Below are 15075 nucleotides of genomic sequence, written 5' to 3' on the forward strand. Positions count from 1 at the left end.
TGTAATGGAGTTTTGTTAGGTTATTTGAATGAAATTGTCTGAGTTCAGATAAAATGGAGTTAGTTAAGTTTTGGAATAGCTGTCTTTTGTGCAATATGTCTTGCTGGCTCTCACTAAATAGATGTCTTTTGTGTAAAATAGATATTTGTGGTGGACTTACAAGTATATTACTAGAGGTTTAAGAGCTGGGCCCTGATCATTGGTAGTCAATTAGGCCATTACAAGCACATGTGACAAACACGAGCTTGTAACTTCTAACAAGCAAGTCAACCATTTTAAATATTGTGAGCCATTTCAGTTCTTGGAAAAGGCTAATGGAAATTGCAAATGCTGTGTAATAGAAGTGTATAGTTTGTTTAATGCAGTTTAGTGTAAATGTATAGTAAGTGTATGGAAATGGTTGTACATAGTTTCTTCGATAGAATGGTTGTGTTGGAAAAGTATTTTATGGGAAAGTGAAGAAACCGTTTAGATTTTAGGTATTGGAAAGCCTGCTATGCTGCTGTTGAAAAGTGTGGCTGAGATGAGGACTTGGACAATAGCAAATGATTGGATTGTTCAGGAAGTGGTCAGATTGGTCAACATATAGTTTTGTTAGACTGTTGGTTTAAACTTTAAAGGGTAGTTTGTAGTCTGAAACTCTGAAATAATGTGGTTTATTGCTGGAAATGTTGATGTAGTTAATATGGCAGCAGCAAGGTGAAATACCATGTGTTCAGGGCACGCTGATTCAGACAATAGAGAAAATGGATCTAGAAGCTAATAAGCTTGTAAAATGGCTGCATGCTAAAAGATTTAATGTGAAGGGAATGTGGATAGTGAATAATGGCTGTTGGACTTTGACTGAGATAATTGAAATGAAATAATAGATGGATAAAACGGTAGAAGTTTAGAGATAATTGAGATTTGCTTGTGGAATGTATGTTTGAAAAGTGGGTTTTAGTCTTGCCTGTGTGTTCTCTACTGCATGGAACTACATAACCTCCCACCTCTGCTAATAGGAACTTAAAAATACATGTATATATGCAAATAAATCAAATGAAAAATAAATACAAAATGTGAGCAAAAGCTTTAAAAATAAAAATAAAACGAAGTGGACTCATTCAGCATAAATTGGTTGTTAAAAGGTTTAATTATTACATAAATTATCCAGAGCTGTATTTTTGGCATAACACTTTATACAAGTATTCAACAAGCCTTTTAGAAATACAGAAGACTTTGCGGATCAGGTATTCTGAGCGGTAATGCCTCCAGTGGCCACGTGAGCACCAATTCAGCACACTCCAGTCTGTACACAGCAATCCGGGAGGCACTCCGGGTCCGTTTGATATGAAAGCACACAATTCTCCGCCAATGTATTCCACACATGGAAAAGTTTGTTCTTCCCACCATAAAGTCAATGTCTTCCCTAAAAATGAGGTCTTCTCTTGCGTCCACTGAATTTTGTGTCTGCTCGAACTTCCCTGTGTTGACAGATAAACCTCTAATTAGTACAACCAACTACATTAACTTTAGAATTCCATTGAAGGCAGATTTTTGATGTAAGGCTCTATCCAGAAATGTTGCAATTTTTTATTTATTTTTTTAAACACAAGTCATTTAGTTGACACCACATCCAAGACAGCAGGAAATAAAGCAATCGGTTTCTAATCTCTTACCTGGTGTATTCTAAATAAGCACACAGATAAGACACCTATCCAATTCAAGTTAAGGGTGAAGCATAGCTGGAGAGCGAAAGTATTTCACATAATCTCCAAAACACATCAATCTGGACATAGCCCAATGTGTAAAATGATCAATATACGCTGTGTTGTTATATCTAGATACTATTTCTTAAATACCATTCTTTAGTCTGAAAGTCCACATAATAACGAAAAAAAAATAATTTTTTTTTTAGATTCTAATCTCTTTTCTCCAACCCATAAGACTGTGTAGACAATATTCAGTGTCAAATTAACCAAAAGGGGCAAAGTCAATGTTGTAGGATTTATTTTTTTATAACCTCTCATCTCAGAGCACATCTCATTCTAATATACATATTAAAACTTGAACAAAAAAAACACAGATGTCCACACAAAATATTTGTAGAAGAGAGGATGGGTGATATGTTTTTAGAAAATGTATTTATAGTATGTAAGCACAGGTGTGGGATGCAATACCCAGAGAGTTATGAAATCCACAAATATAACAGGAGTAAATACTTGATATGATTTAATGACTGAGCAGCAGCATCATCAAGAGCCTCATCCTAGGGGGGATTCAATGGTCGGCGATGTGGTTCACGGACATTGCTGGTAACTACAGTAAAAATCTCTGTTCATTTTTCCCTCGACACCTCAAAAACGAGCAGAGATTTTACAGAAATCTCCACCACAAAGTATCTCACAGACGTTCCAGAGACACTTTGCGGCTAATTAAATTCCACCCACTAATGTCACTGTGAGGAGCATAGAAAAACCCTTTTCTTATTATCCCAGACTTTCAAGATAATAGGTCAGTCATGAAAACTGTTATTGTTGGTGCAATGCGTTTAATCATCGATAGCTGAAACCTCAAAATATACTTTTTATAAGGAGAACTTATTTCCTTCTAAAGAGAGGGAAAAGATTATCAGACTTTCCTCCAAGGATCATAAATCTGAGTAGACCATACACTCACTAGCTGGAAACACTTCATATTGTCTGTTTATGTCAGGAAACAAGTCTAATTTCCTTGTTCCGCCATGATTTATGGTTTAAGGCGCTAACCAGCAGACTATGGAACCATTGGGCATACTTACTTTCCTTGTCGTCTGCGTCGTTCCTTTTTCTCAAGTATCCAGTCCCTGCTTTTCTTCACAGATTTCCCTCGGGCATTTTTAAATCGTGTTCTACAGGTTATAAAATGGTTATTGCTCTAAACATGTCACTGGCAATTTTCATATAAATGTGGGAGGAAGGAAAACATGCCAGCATCTCGTAACAGGCATGACGTTAGACCTCTTTTGATTTCTGTCTGTCTTGGAGGCTGTAAGGTTACTGAATCCCTCCCAGCATGTTCAGGCAGACATAGATTTACAGACTGTAAAACATTCTCTATAGGATCTCTGCATGTAGTCAGTATATACAGACAATTATCATACTCCTGGCAGCTTTGAACAATTGGCACCACTGACTCCTAACCGTGTTCTAGGGCAGTTGCTATTCTGGGTGACCTAAACGTATCAAGTGGTGTTGAAGGTTCACGGTGACACTTTTTTTTTTTTACTTTGTACTGTTAAAATTTTAGATTTCTGAAAACCCACATTTTTTTTTTAATTTAAATAATCTTCTCTCTTAGATCCATTATTAGTCACATATACCCGATTAATCATAAATCGCTTGGGTAATGCCTACATTCGCCATTATATACAAAATAACACTAAGGGTGCAGCGTCATTTTCCGAAAGGTAATATACAGCAACCCACCGATACACAGACAAACACAATCATTACCTCTGGTTAGTGAATGAAGCTTGATGCAATACTCTCTGTTCAGAAGACTCTTCCCCCAGACCCTATAACAGGAAAAGACTCTTACAACCTGCTAATGGCAACATACCCAGCAGTATCAAGGCTTTCACACTTCTAATAAAGGACAACATGGGGTAATTCAGTAAACAAGATGAAACTATATAAATTCACTTCATCTGGATGTAGCATTTAACCATACACTGTGCTGGTGTTTTGGATGTATAATCCCAACTTTATTTAAAAGGATAAACTTAACCACAGACTTGTGGTAACTTCTAAGTTACAATAGAATGTTGTGTTTTCAAAAAATACTTGACACATGTGTCCTGTAATACAGAAGACAGCAGCAGAGCAGATGTTGAACAATGCAGGTTTCCCAGACATGTTTTTACCCTATAGATTCATATTTTCTAAGGAATTCTCAGTTTTTCAGTGGATTATTTACTTAAAACAGCTCAATTCATATATTTGTGTTGTGTGATTATTCCATTAATACCTGTCCTCGCAATATTGCAATTCTTCTAACATTTACATGAGCCTATATATCTGGGCCCACTTGTTGCAGACATATTGTCTGGGGAAACATACCTTAGGTAACACCCCAGATGCACCCGCAAACAGACATAAGAAAAATCTGCAAAAGTGAAAAACAAAAATGTATGTCATCGCACACATACACATGAAATGCTTACTTGTTGCAGCTAAGCCTCAGTAAACCATTATGACACTACAACAACATTGATACAACATGACTGAAAATAAAAATAATATTTTATTGGTATTTGTCATATTACAAGCGAGCTAAAAATATAAATTGTATATTAGGCACCAAGTGAAATTAAAACTCACTTTTTGGCTTTGGTGCTGTTGGGATAATCCACTACCATCCCACCGGTGAAGCCGGCTCTCATAGCCTGAGCGGTTACCAGTTCCAGCTATAACAAGAAGCAAGATGGTCAGCAGGAGCCTTTGTAGAATGTGGCACAGAAACAGGGGATGCTTAAACAGTTGTGTAAATGTGTAACTGGTGAGCAGACAGACAATCGTAAAGCATACACTAATAAAACACTGAAAGAGTAAGTATGAACTAACACAGCACTGACCTGCTCCGCATTCTCAGGATACAATTGAAGAACTGCACGTGAGCCCCGGCTCTGCAAGGAAGAAACACAGGGATATCAGGTTTGCTTTGTTTAAAAAGGACAGATAAATCAGTCTCATCCCATAAAATAACAAACATTTGTGCAAAAGTAAAGGCTGCTCCTGCTGTTCATTAGGGCCCCCCTCTGTGCTCTCTCCAGAGCCACCAAATCATACATATACACACACATATAAATATCATTGGGCCGAATGGATCCATTTGGTGCCTGAACCAAAAACAAGCTTGAGAAGAAAACCCCAGCCGCTGTGAGTGAATACTTCCATTGTCTTAATATTGAAGTGTCTACCTCAACATTTCAATACTAATAAGCGAGTGAAAATCCTGCAGACGCATGGTTTTAAACTAGATTTTCATGTAAAGCAAACTGTTTTTCACATTAGGATGATGTTTAACTCAACACTTCATCAAGGCTGTTTGGCAGAGTAGAAGTTATCTCTGCAGTGCAACATCACTGCTTGATAAGTGACTGTTTCCACTTTGAGACACACATATGTATTTATTGTTGAGTGGACAATTATTAAATGAATATATTTACCAGAGAAGAATAAAGAGTGGAGAAAAACCGGAAGAGCCGTCGAGGTGGGTTGTGAGTCTTCTTATCAGCGTTACAGAGCCATTGCAGAGCAGATATACTGACAGGAAAACAAAAACAGTTCATCTGACTTTCACGCTCAACTTCAACATAATTAAAGCATAATTCTCTTTGATGATCACTACAATCTGGTCATAGAGCAAACTGTATGCTAGTCAACGCTCATACCTGATGCAGCCATCAAAAGTGCCAGCGCGAAAAGGTATACCTTGGCCCATATCTCCAAGGATCAGATCCCCTTCCACCTCACGTTCTAACGCCACATCTTCAGGAATAAAAAAAAAATATTAAAAAAAAAGAGTGAAATAATACATGGAAAGTACATTACATAATCATCTTTATAGTGACAAACAAAAACAAACAACAACTCACCCAACATGGCGGTGCTGATATCAATCCCAACCCAGTGATGTCCCTGCTCTGATATGTGGTCTCCACTCAGCCCCGAACCACAGCTACAAATAGAATGAGGAAGAAATTTAAGCATTAATAAGGTTTATGCTGCTGGATTTTAAATGTATGCCAAACAACTATGACCAGGCAATGCAACCTACCCCACATCCAGCAGAAAACATGGCTGATCCTCAGGCAAGCACAAAAGCTCTACTGCGCGCTCTGACATTTGTGTCTGAATCTCCATAATACGGGAGCTATGTAAGAGCAACAAAGGTTTCATAAGATTAACAACAGAATGGTTTCTCCATGCTAAGTCAGACATAGCCGAGAAGAAATATGGTGTTCTTACTTGTGGGTGTATTTTCTGGCTTCATTTTCATTGTAAAACTAAAATAAATTAAAGCAATAAAGTTTGTTAACAGGTATAAGCAAATTGGTATTTAATAACACTAAAAAAGTTTGAACATATTTTGTGATCGCATATTAGTGGTCTATATATTGAAGATTAACATGTTACAAATTGAACAGAAACTGCTTTTGTGTTCACAAACAAGCATTTTTTAAGACGTGTTAAGTTATTTTTGGAATCAATAAATACATGCTAACATTTTTATCCATAACAGACTAATTGGCTGCAAAATACTTTGTGTATGAGCTCCAAATAACCCCCAGTTGTAATCAGTGTTTGATTAGAAGCTATGAAATTCGGATCAAGAAGTACAGCACAACCAATTGAACCGGCGGTTCCCAAAGTGTGCGCCGCGGCTCCCAGGGGTGCCGCGGCGCTGTCACTGGGGTGCCGCGGGCCAGCAAGCAAAAAAACCCAAAACACTTACAAATCCGCGCAGCGCCTTGGACCCAGCATCCTCCTCTCTCACTGAGAGAGGAGGATGCTGTATCCCAGCGCCAGGCGCCGCGCGGATTTCTAGACTGACAAGCTGCGAGAGAGAGGAGGTCTCGAGGAGAAGTTACCGGCTGAGAGCGGGATCTGCGTCTGTTAAGTTGACCCTGGATTAGGAGCATCCGGACAGACAACCTGGGGAGGAAGGTAAGTGAACTACCCACCCTTCCCAGACCTGTGCATGGACCTTTTCGTGATTTAACCCATGACATTCCAATCCATCTATGGACAGGCGGCTAATGTCCATGTGCTAGAGACCTACAGAGTTCTCGGCATACATCTCCAGTTTTCCAACGTTATAACATTGACTAACAAAGTGCTCAATTTATTTGTTTTTAACAGCAAGTTTGCCCTACAATAGAATATTTTGTTAGCTCATCTATTGTGTTTAGTTTTGCAATACATTTAAGTAAATCTATTTTCACTGACTCATATCTCTTCTTAAATATCTATTCCCTTTCCCTTCGGGCTGGGGAATTCAGTTTTTTGTTTTGGCATCATTAGGAGGTTCAGACCATCTCCTTTGTTTTTCCCCTTGGCTGCCATATTTCTCTTCCACGTGGGAAGCGCAGATCCCCCATATTTTTATCTTATATTTTGTTTGGTTTTTATCTGGCTGGCCCGCGGCACCCCTGTGGCAAAGGACAGAGGAGGGGGACAGCGCGGCAGGGGGGACAGCGCGGCAGGGGGGACAGCGCGGCAGGGGGGACAGCGCGGCAGGGGGGACAGCGCGGCAGGGGGGACAGCGCGGCAGGGGGGACAGCGCGGCAGGGGGGACAGCACGAGAGGTGGCAGAGTGTCTGGATGCAGAGGAAGCAGAGTGTCTGGATGCAGAGTGTCTGGATGCAGAGGGGGCAGAGTGTCTGGATGCAGAGGGGGCAGAGTGTCTGGATGCAGAGGGGGCAGAGTGTCTGGATGCAGAGGGGGCAGAGTGTCTGGATGCAGAGGGGCATTTTTGCATACAACTAAATAAGTATTTCTGTCCTGACCTAAATACTTATTACATTTTTTTGACCCAACTACTTCTAAAAACAGGACTGCTCAGTAATTATTTTGGAGGGGTGCCTTGAAAAAATTATGGAGACTCTAAATGGGTGCCGCGAACTACAAAAGTTTGGGAACCACTGAATTGAACAATGACTGCATCTATGTCTACACCATGTATGAGGTCATTATCCTGCCACAACAATGGTGCCCATTTGGGATCCTGCCGTTTGGTCTGATCATATGATCCTGGTCTTTGCCAAACAATATTTCCACTTTCAAATGACAGATTTTCTGGTCACGACCTGTATTTTTCCTCATCAAAATCTCAAATTTCTCTGTAAAAAATTTTTTTTTAACTTGAACCGTTGCACATACATACGTGAGATGGTAAATTTAACAAGAAAGCTAACAAATCTAAGATCCCTGTGTTATTTCCTATGCTTTTTCAGCCTGCAATTAACCAGTGAACAGTTCTGTAATCTTTAGCATAGTAGTCCTGATGCATATTTCCTCCAGTGCACATATGCCAATGAAAATCTATGAATTACCAGTTGTTCCCAATTACCCGGAATGAGGGTTAAATTTCCCAGTAACCAGGGAAGTAAATAACAGAAAGTGGAAACTCTGCAAATAACATTGAATAATGGGGGTCTCCATCACAGACCTGTCACCAGTTACTATTATTGATAGGGAATTAATTTAGTAAAATTGATTACTATGGTACAGCAAGTTCTTAACACAAATAGCTTACTTAACCCTGAGTAATTTTGTTTTGTTTTTTTCAAGTGTAGGGAGATTATTTTGCAGTGTGTGACACAATTCTATAACTAGAATTCAAACGTTCTAAATATTTTAGTCAGTCATGCTAACTAGATCAGAAAGAATAACTGACGTTCTGTTATTGGCCATCTAAAAATACATATTCTACTTATTATGACTTTAGTGTAACTTGTGGATCTACAAGTTTGCCTCTGGCTATCAGGATATGCCAGTACTTGTAATTCCCCAAATCTGGCTGCCTCTAATTACGCCACTGATATGAGGGCGCTCTCACCAGTTCCGGGGGTCCAGTCTGCTCCGGACGTCTCACACTCCCAGCCATGTTCCAACGACAGACACTGTAAACACGTGAAGATGGGCGCAAAGATTGTACGTCACGTTAAACTCAGTGCATGCCTCTTACTAGAGGCCGACGTTAACTTAATAACTGTGTTTCCGTTTCAAGAGTCATTTCCTTGCCGCTAGTAAACTAAATTGTCCTTGATAAAATGGCCACCGCATAAAGCATTAGGGACCACACTTGGAGACAGATAATATTACTGTTAATTAACGTTTGTGAACCTAGCGTTCAGATTGATTCTATCCAAGCCTCGTTTCGGGTTTCTTCTGAAAACTAATAATGCGATTGACTGAACATGTTGAATGACTGTCCCGGTGACCGCCCATGTTGGCAGCGATCTGCCATTGGTTGAAACAGTACCGGCCTTCGGTCCGGTAGACATGGCGGAGGTCAGCCTGAGGTTGTTCCGAGGTAGAACCTGGCAACGGTGTATAGAGGACGGTGTTCCGGGCAGAAGCAAGCAGGGCGCCATGTTGACTCCGTCATGTGTGGTTTCCAGAACACCCTGCAGAGAGAAGTCAGCCTATGCCTCAGAGACCAGCCATAAACTGCTGTTAAAAACAGTGTGGCCCTCAAGGGCCCTTAAAGGCAAGTCTTTGTGGGAGTCTGGGGATGGAGTGGTGACTGCGAGGCATGGGGTACTCTTCACCTCCCAGTGGGCCAACTCTAGAGCCTTCTCTGGCCAGAATGGGGGACACCGCAGTAGTGCTCCAAGTTGGGGACCCCCCCTGTACAAGAGCCCCACCGCCTACTATGACATCCTGGAGGTGTCAGGGAAAGCCACACAGGCCCAAATCAAAACTGCCTATTACAAGCAGTCCTTCCGCTTCCACCCAGACCGCAATAGTGGGGACGAGGCCTCCGCTAGGCAGTTTGGATTGGTGACAGAGGCGTACCATATACTGGGAAGCACCAGCTTGAGGAAGAAATACGATCGGGGGACCTTGAGCTTAAATGATGTTCAGACGGCAAAGAAGCCCAATGGAAAAAGCAGCAGCTCTACTTTTAAAGAGGCTTCAGGCCAGAAAGGGGCATCCAGCAACCAGACCTCCAAAACCCCCACCAAACCCATGTTCGATTTTGATGCCTTCTATCAGGCACATTATGGAGAGCAGCTGGCGAGAGAGCAGTTCTGGAAGGCAAGACGGGAACATATAGAGAAAAAGAAGGAAGAGAAAAACCTGTCAAAACGATTAAACAGGATGAATGAATTTTCTGCATTGCTTTTATTCCTATCAGCCATGGTTATGCTTGTGTCATACAGAGGATAACAGGTGTCTTATTGCATAGAACACACATCCAGTGGTAGCTTATTGGAAATGGTTTAACCTAATGACTGCTAAGGGATATCACATTTTAATTTAAAAGTGATTCTTCTGTATACACTTTTCATTTTACGTCTTATGCTACAGGGTGATTTGCAAAGTGACGGTACAAAGAAATATGGAGATAACATTGATATTACTTGAAAACAGCAGTGCATTATGTGAAAAACAAACCTCTATATGTAACAGTGTACTTTTCTGCTGGCCTAGGCATTTGTCAGAGTCCGAAGTACATAGGTGAATATATTTATAATGCTTTTAAACTATCTCTCAGGACAATGAACATTTGTGAAGTCTCGGAAAAGCAAAATGCTTTTTGGGCTTAGTTGTAATGAAAAGTGACCTCTTTCTGAAAAGATGATATAAGCCAAATTGCTTTGTTGCACCAAATTTTAATTTAGTTTTCATATTACCATGAGCAACTTGAAACCGTATGTCTGAGGGTGCTACATTGTATAGATGAGACTGGTGCCTTTTCCACATCCCTATCCTGAATTCAGGACAGCTGCACTTTATTTATTTTATTAAATTGTGAATGTGGCTGTGGGAAAGCCTCCTGATTGGGCGTGGTAGGGAATTTCATAAGTGGGAAGCAGCAAGGGAGAAGTCTTGTCGGCGGGAGCGAGAGGTGGTTTTTAATGGACTGGGAGAGAGTCTGGATGTGAGGAATAAAGGAGAGGGCAGAGTTAAGTGTGACACCAAGGCAGCGGGCTTTGGAGACTGAGGAAAATTGTGGTGTTGTTGACAGTGAGACAGATTTGAGGGCAGGTGCTGATTCTGACAGGAGGAAAGATAATAAGCTCTGTTTTGGATATATTGAGCTTTAGGTAGCATTAAGACATCTGTGTGAAGATAGCTAAAAGACAGTTGGTTACACGAGATAGTACAGAAGGGGAGAGGTCAGGGGAAGAGATATAGATTTGAGTGTTATCAGCGTAGAGGTGGTACTAGAGGCCAAATGAGCTAATTTGTGCCCCAAGAAGTATACAATGAAAAAAGTAAAGGGCCAAGAACAGAGCCTTGTGGGAGTGGAAGGGAGGATGTGCCAGAGGTAGAAACACTAAAGGAGAGGTTTGATAGGTAGAAAGGGAACCAGGAAAAAATTGTGTCACAAAGTTATCATGTATGTTATCAGTATTAGACCTGATTTTATAAGGGGGAGATTCAACTTTCCGCAATGCACATTGCCAGCCATTATGGTAAGGAATCTATGCTAATTTTTCCTTGAACATCTATGGGTGGTAGGAAAAATAAGTAGATTCCATCCTCAACATCAGTGGACTATTCTGGAGACACATTGCATTGATTTGAATCTCCCTGTAAACAAGTGTGATAGAAACCCATGAAATGTTACACTGTATCGCTGACCACTATGTTCTCAGTTATGATGCCTCCATATCTAAGGTGCTATCATATGTAAAGACTTTTATTAATATTTATTTATATAGTGTAAGCATACTCTGCAGTGATTTAGAATTTGCAATAAACACAGTAATAAGAGTGAGTATTAACAAACATACACAAAATGGAAGCTGCTCAATCAAGTAACAGTAGGTGCTTGAAAGGAAGGGTGTTATCTAGATAAGGAACACACAAAAATCCCCCTGCACACTGTTAGCCAGTAAATATGACTAAATAAAACTGCCCTGTATTTGTAAATAAAATGCAGAAGTCTTAATTACACACATTTTCAAACATATGATTAGTCACCCACCACTTTACGGCGCTTCTGCAATACAATGGTCATAACACAAAATGGAAGTTGCTCAATCAATGTATAAGTAAACGCAAGAACGGGGGCAGCGTAGTGGCTAGTGCTTCTGAGTTACAGCACTGGGGTCATGAGATTGATCTCGACCATGACCTTATCTGTGTGCAGTTTGTATGTTCTCCCTGTGTCTGTGTGGGTTTCTTCCAGGTGCTCTGGTTCCCTCCCACACTCTAAAAACATACTGGTAGGTTAATTGGCTGCTATCAAAATTGACCCTAGTCTCTCCCTCTCTGTGTCAGTCTGTCTGTCTATATTGGGGAATATAGACTGTAAGTTCCAATGGGGCAGGGAGTGATGTGAATGAGTTCTCTGTACAGCGCTGCGGAATTAGTGGCGCTATATAAATAGATGATGATGATGCATTTCACTGGCGTTAGAGCCATTACCGGTAGCATTAAGAGAAAGTAAACAATACACAGGTATATGTGTAGGAAAGCTAGAATGCAAACTGGCCTTGTTTGTAGATGATATACTAATTATGTCATCAAACCCAGATAACTCAATATTAACCTTGATAAATATGTTTGGTTTATTTCCAGGCTACAAAAGTAAGCGTCAACAAATAAGAGGTATTCTCTCTTACTGGGAAAATAGTCTACCTCATACCAAAAATAATGTTTAGAATAGTTAACCAAAAACTTAAATATTTAGGGTTATAAATTCCATCCTAACTACAACATTGCTCTAAATGTAACTATATACAAGTAATAAAAAAAAATATAGTAAAAAATCTTGACAACTGTAAATACTTGCATTTGTCTTTATTGTGTTGGAATGCAGTCATTAAACGCTTGTCTTCCCAAAACTAACTAATCAGATGCAAATGCTCCCAATCTAAATCAGCGAGGTAAAGAACAAGGAGGGACAGAATTCTCAGACATTATAGCGTTTGCACATTAAGCCGTGTGTATATATGTGTATATATTTGTATATAATATATATATATATATATATATATATATATATATATTTTGTGGCAAGAGCCCGCTACTGCTGAAGCACAAGCGAACAACTTTTTATGCAGCTTTATTGTCAGGATGGTAACATGTATTTGACACCACATGAATTTCACATCAATTCTGAAGACCCTACACGCTAGCTAGACATAGACCAGCTCTCTAAGGACCAGCTAGCTTTCTCAGTGTTGGTCTCAGTGAACAAATGACACAAGCAAGCTTTTATACATGATACTCCTCCCCCGGCCTTAGTTTGATGGGCAGGTGACACACCCACCTTTCCTTTAAGAGGAAACTCCAATCAGTGGTTCTGTTTACACTAACAGACACACCCTGTCTGTTTGGTGAGAGGAAGGAGCTTTCAAACCATGTGAGTTAACCAAACTTAAACTATTGTTTGTCATACATAAGTCTTTACCTGGTTTATCTTCAATCTAGGTGCATTACTGCACAACTGTTTTACTCTGCTTGCATGCTTTTCTGCATCTTGTCAAATAAATGCCTCCTTTTGTTACATATCCCTCCCCCTAGCGTCTCCAAGTAGGGTAACGCGGACTTTGCAAGGAGCGCATATTTTCGTGACAATGCATCTGCATTCTTGTGCAGAATCCCAGGTCTATGTTCTACTGAGAACTTGAAAGGTTGCAGTGCCAAGAACCAGCGGGTTACCTTAGCATTTACCTCCCGCTTGTTCTGCATCCATCTCAATGGTGCATGATCTGTTATTAAGGTGATGTCACGACTGAGTATAGCGTACCTGCTATCGTTGGCACTACTTGAAGGAAGGTGCGGAGTCTAACGTGCCCCTGGTGTTCTCCAGGGACTCCCGCAAGGTGGTATGGACTCAGCTGTAGGAAACACGCAGGTCGCGGTCCTTCCACGAGTCGGATAGCGAAGCACGAGAGGAATAGTCAGACAGGCCAGTTCGGCAACGGGGCGGACAAGGCAGGTAAACAAGGAGAATCCAAAGGGGTGGTGAGTCAAGCTGGGTCAGTAGCGTTCTGGCAGCGCAGTACAAAGGGGAGATCCAAAGGGGTAGTCAAGGCAATCGGGGTCACAAGGGTCACAGGCAATACGGCAATAATCAGGAGACAAGCAAAAGGTCAGGAGACGAGCAATCACAGAAACACTGGAAGCGCTGGAGGACAGGAATGGACCTGAAACTCTGGCACTGGAGGTGGGATCAAGAGAGGCTTAAATTAAACAGGTGCCCAATCAACTTCAGCGCCGTCATACCTAAGCCTACACCGGAAACATCAGTTTGAAGGAAAAACCTCTGGGCAAAGTTCGGTGCTTGTAGAACTGGGGAGGAACAAAGAACTAACCGTAGATCAGACCAGGCGACTTCAGCAGAGTCAGACCAGGTTAATCTATCTGGACAACTTTTTTTTATCATGTCCGTAAGTGGAGCAGCTCTAGTGGCAAAGTCGCTTACAAACCTCCTGTAGTGACCTACTAAGCCTAGAAAGGTTCTTAACTGCAATTTTTTGTCTGGCCTTGCCCAGTTTTTCACTGCCTCCACTTTGTCTAGCTGGGGTTTTACATGCCCTTGACCAACAACGTACCCCAAATATTTGGCTTCTCTCATGGCTATGGCACATATCTCTGGGTAAGCTGTTAGTCCTGCTGACCTTAATGAAGCGAAGACCGCCTCTACTTTGGCTAAATGTGATCCCCAGTCTGGGGTATAAATCACTATATCGTCCAGGTAAGCGGCTGCATAAGTTGTGTGAGGCCAAAGCAATTTATTCATGGCCCTTTGGAAGGTGGCAGGTGCCCCATGCAACCTAAAAGGTAGGACTTTTTATTGATAGAGACCATCAGGGGTGGAAAATGCAGTCTTTGGCTTGGCCGTGGAAGTCAGGGGAACTTGCCAATAGCCCTTTTTTAGATCAAGAGTTGTCAAATAGTTACTACCAGCAAGATTTTCCACCAGTTCATCCACACGTGGCATCGGATAGGCATCATACTGTGACATACTGTTTAGGCGCCTAAAGTCATTGCAGAACCTAATTGTCCCATTTGGTTTTGGGACAAGCACAATGCGACTATTCCACTCACTAGTGGACTCTTCAATCATGTCTAACTGGAGCATTTTCTCGATCTCCTTTCTCACATCCACCCGTCTGGCCTCTGGAATGCGATATGGCTTCTGTTTTATAATAACTCCTGGCGGAGTGACAATGTCGTGTTCGATTAAGATAGTGCGCCCAGGAATGGAAGAGAAGACATCCCTGTTCCGGCGAATCATTTCTTCAGTCTGTTGTCTCTGCTTGATAGACAAAGCTGGCTCTATGGGCACTTCAGACTTTTCAATGGCAGTACTCACTACCTGAGGAGAGGTTTTCTCATCATGCCAAGGTTTAAGGAGGTT

The 15075-nt window shown here is 41.1% G+C and overlaps 2 protein-coding genes across 2 annotated transcripts; one reads left to right on the forward strand and one right to left on the reverse strand.

Moving 5' to 3' along the window:
• Positions 1 to 1113: 1113 nt before the first annotated feature.
• Positions 1114 to 8767, reverse strand: BUD23 (BUD23 rRNA methyltransferase and ribosome maturation factor). The gene is made up of 12 exons (XM_075196640.1): positions 8584 to 8767; positions 5991 to 6028; positions 5800 to 5895; positions 5618 to 5700; positions 5414 to 5510; positions 5189 to 5285; positions 4595 to 4645; positions 4341 to 4426; positions 4080 to 4125; positions 3474 to 3535; positions 2780 to 2869; positions 1114 to 1463 (listed from the first exon to the last, which is right to left on the reverse strand). The coding sequence occupies exons 1-12, from the start codon at positions 8629 to 8631 to the stop codon at positions 1409 to 1411; spliced, it is 849 nt and encodes a 282-aa protein (XP_075052741.1). The 5' UTR covers positions 8632 to 8767; the 3' UTR covers positions 1114 to 1408.
• Positions 8768 to 8956: 189 nt separating this feature from the next.
• DNAJC30 (DnaJ heat shock protein family (Hsp40) member C30) lies at positions 8957 to 11304 on the forward strand. Its single transcript, XM_075196638.1, has one exon. The coding sequence runs from the start codon at positions 9030 to 9032 to the stop codon at positions 9918 to 9920; it is 891 nt and encodes a 296-aa protein (XP_075052739.1). The 5' UTR covers positions 8957 to 9029; the 3' UTR covers positions 9921 to 11304.
• The last annotated feature ends 3771 nt before the right edge of the window (positions 11305 to 15075 follow it).

Source organism: Mixophyes fleayi, chromosome 2, assembly GCF_038048845.1.
Source record: "Mixophyes fleayi isolate aMixFle1 chromosome 2, aMixFle1.hap1, whole genome shotgun sequence".
Classification (NCBI taxonomy): domain Eukaryota; kingdom Metazoa; phylum Chordata; class Amphibia; order Anura; family Limnodynastidae; genus Mixophyes; species Mixophyes fleayi.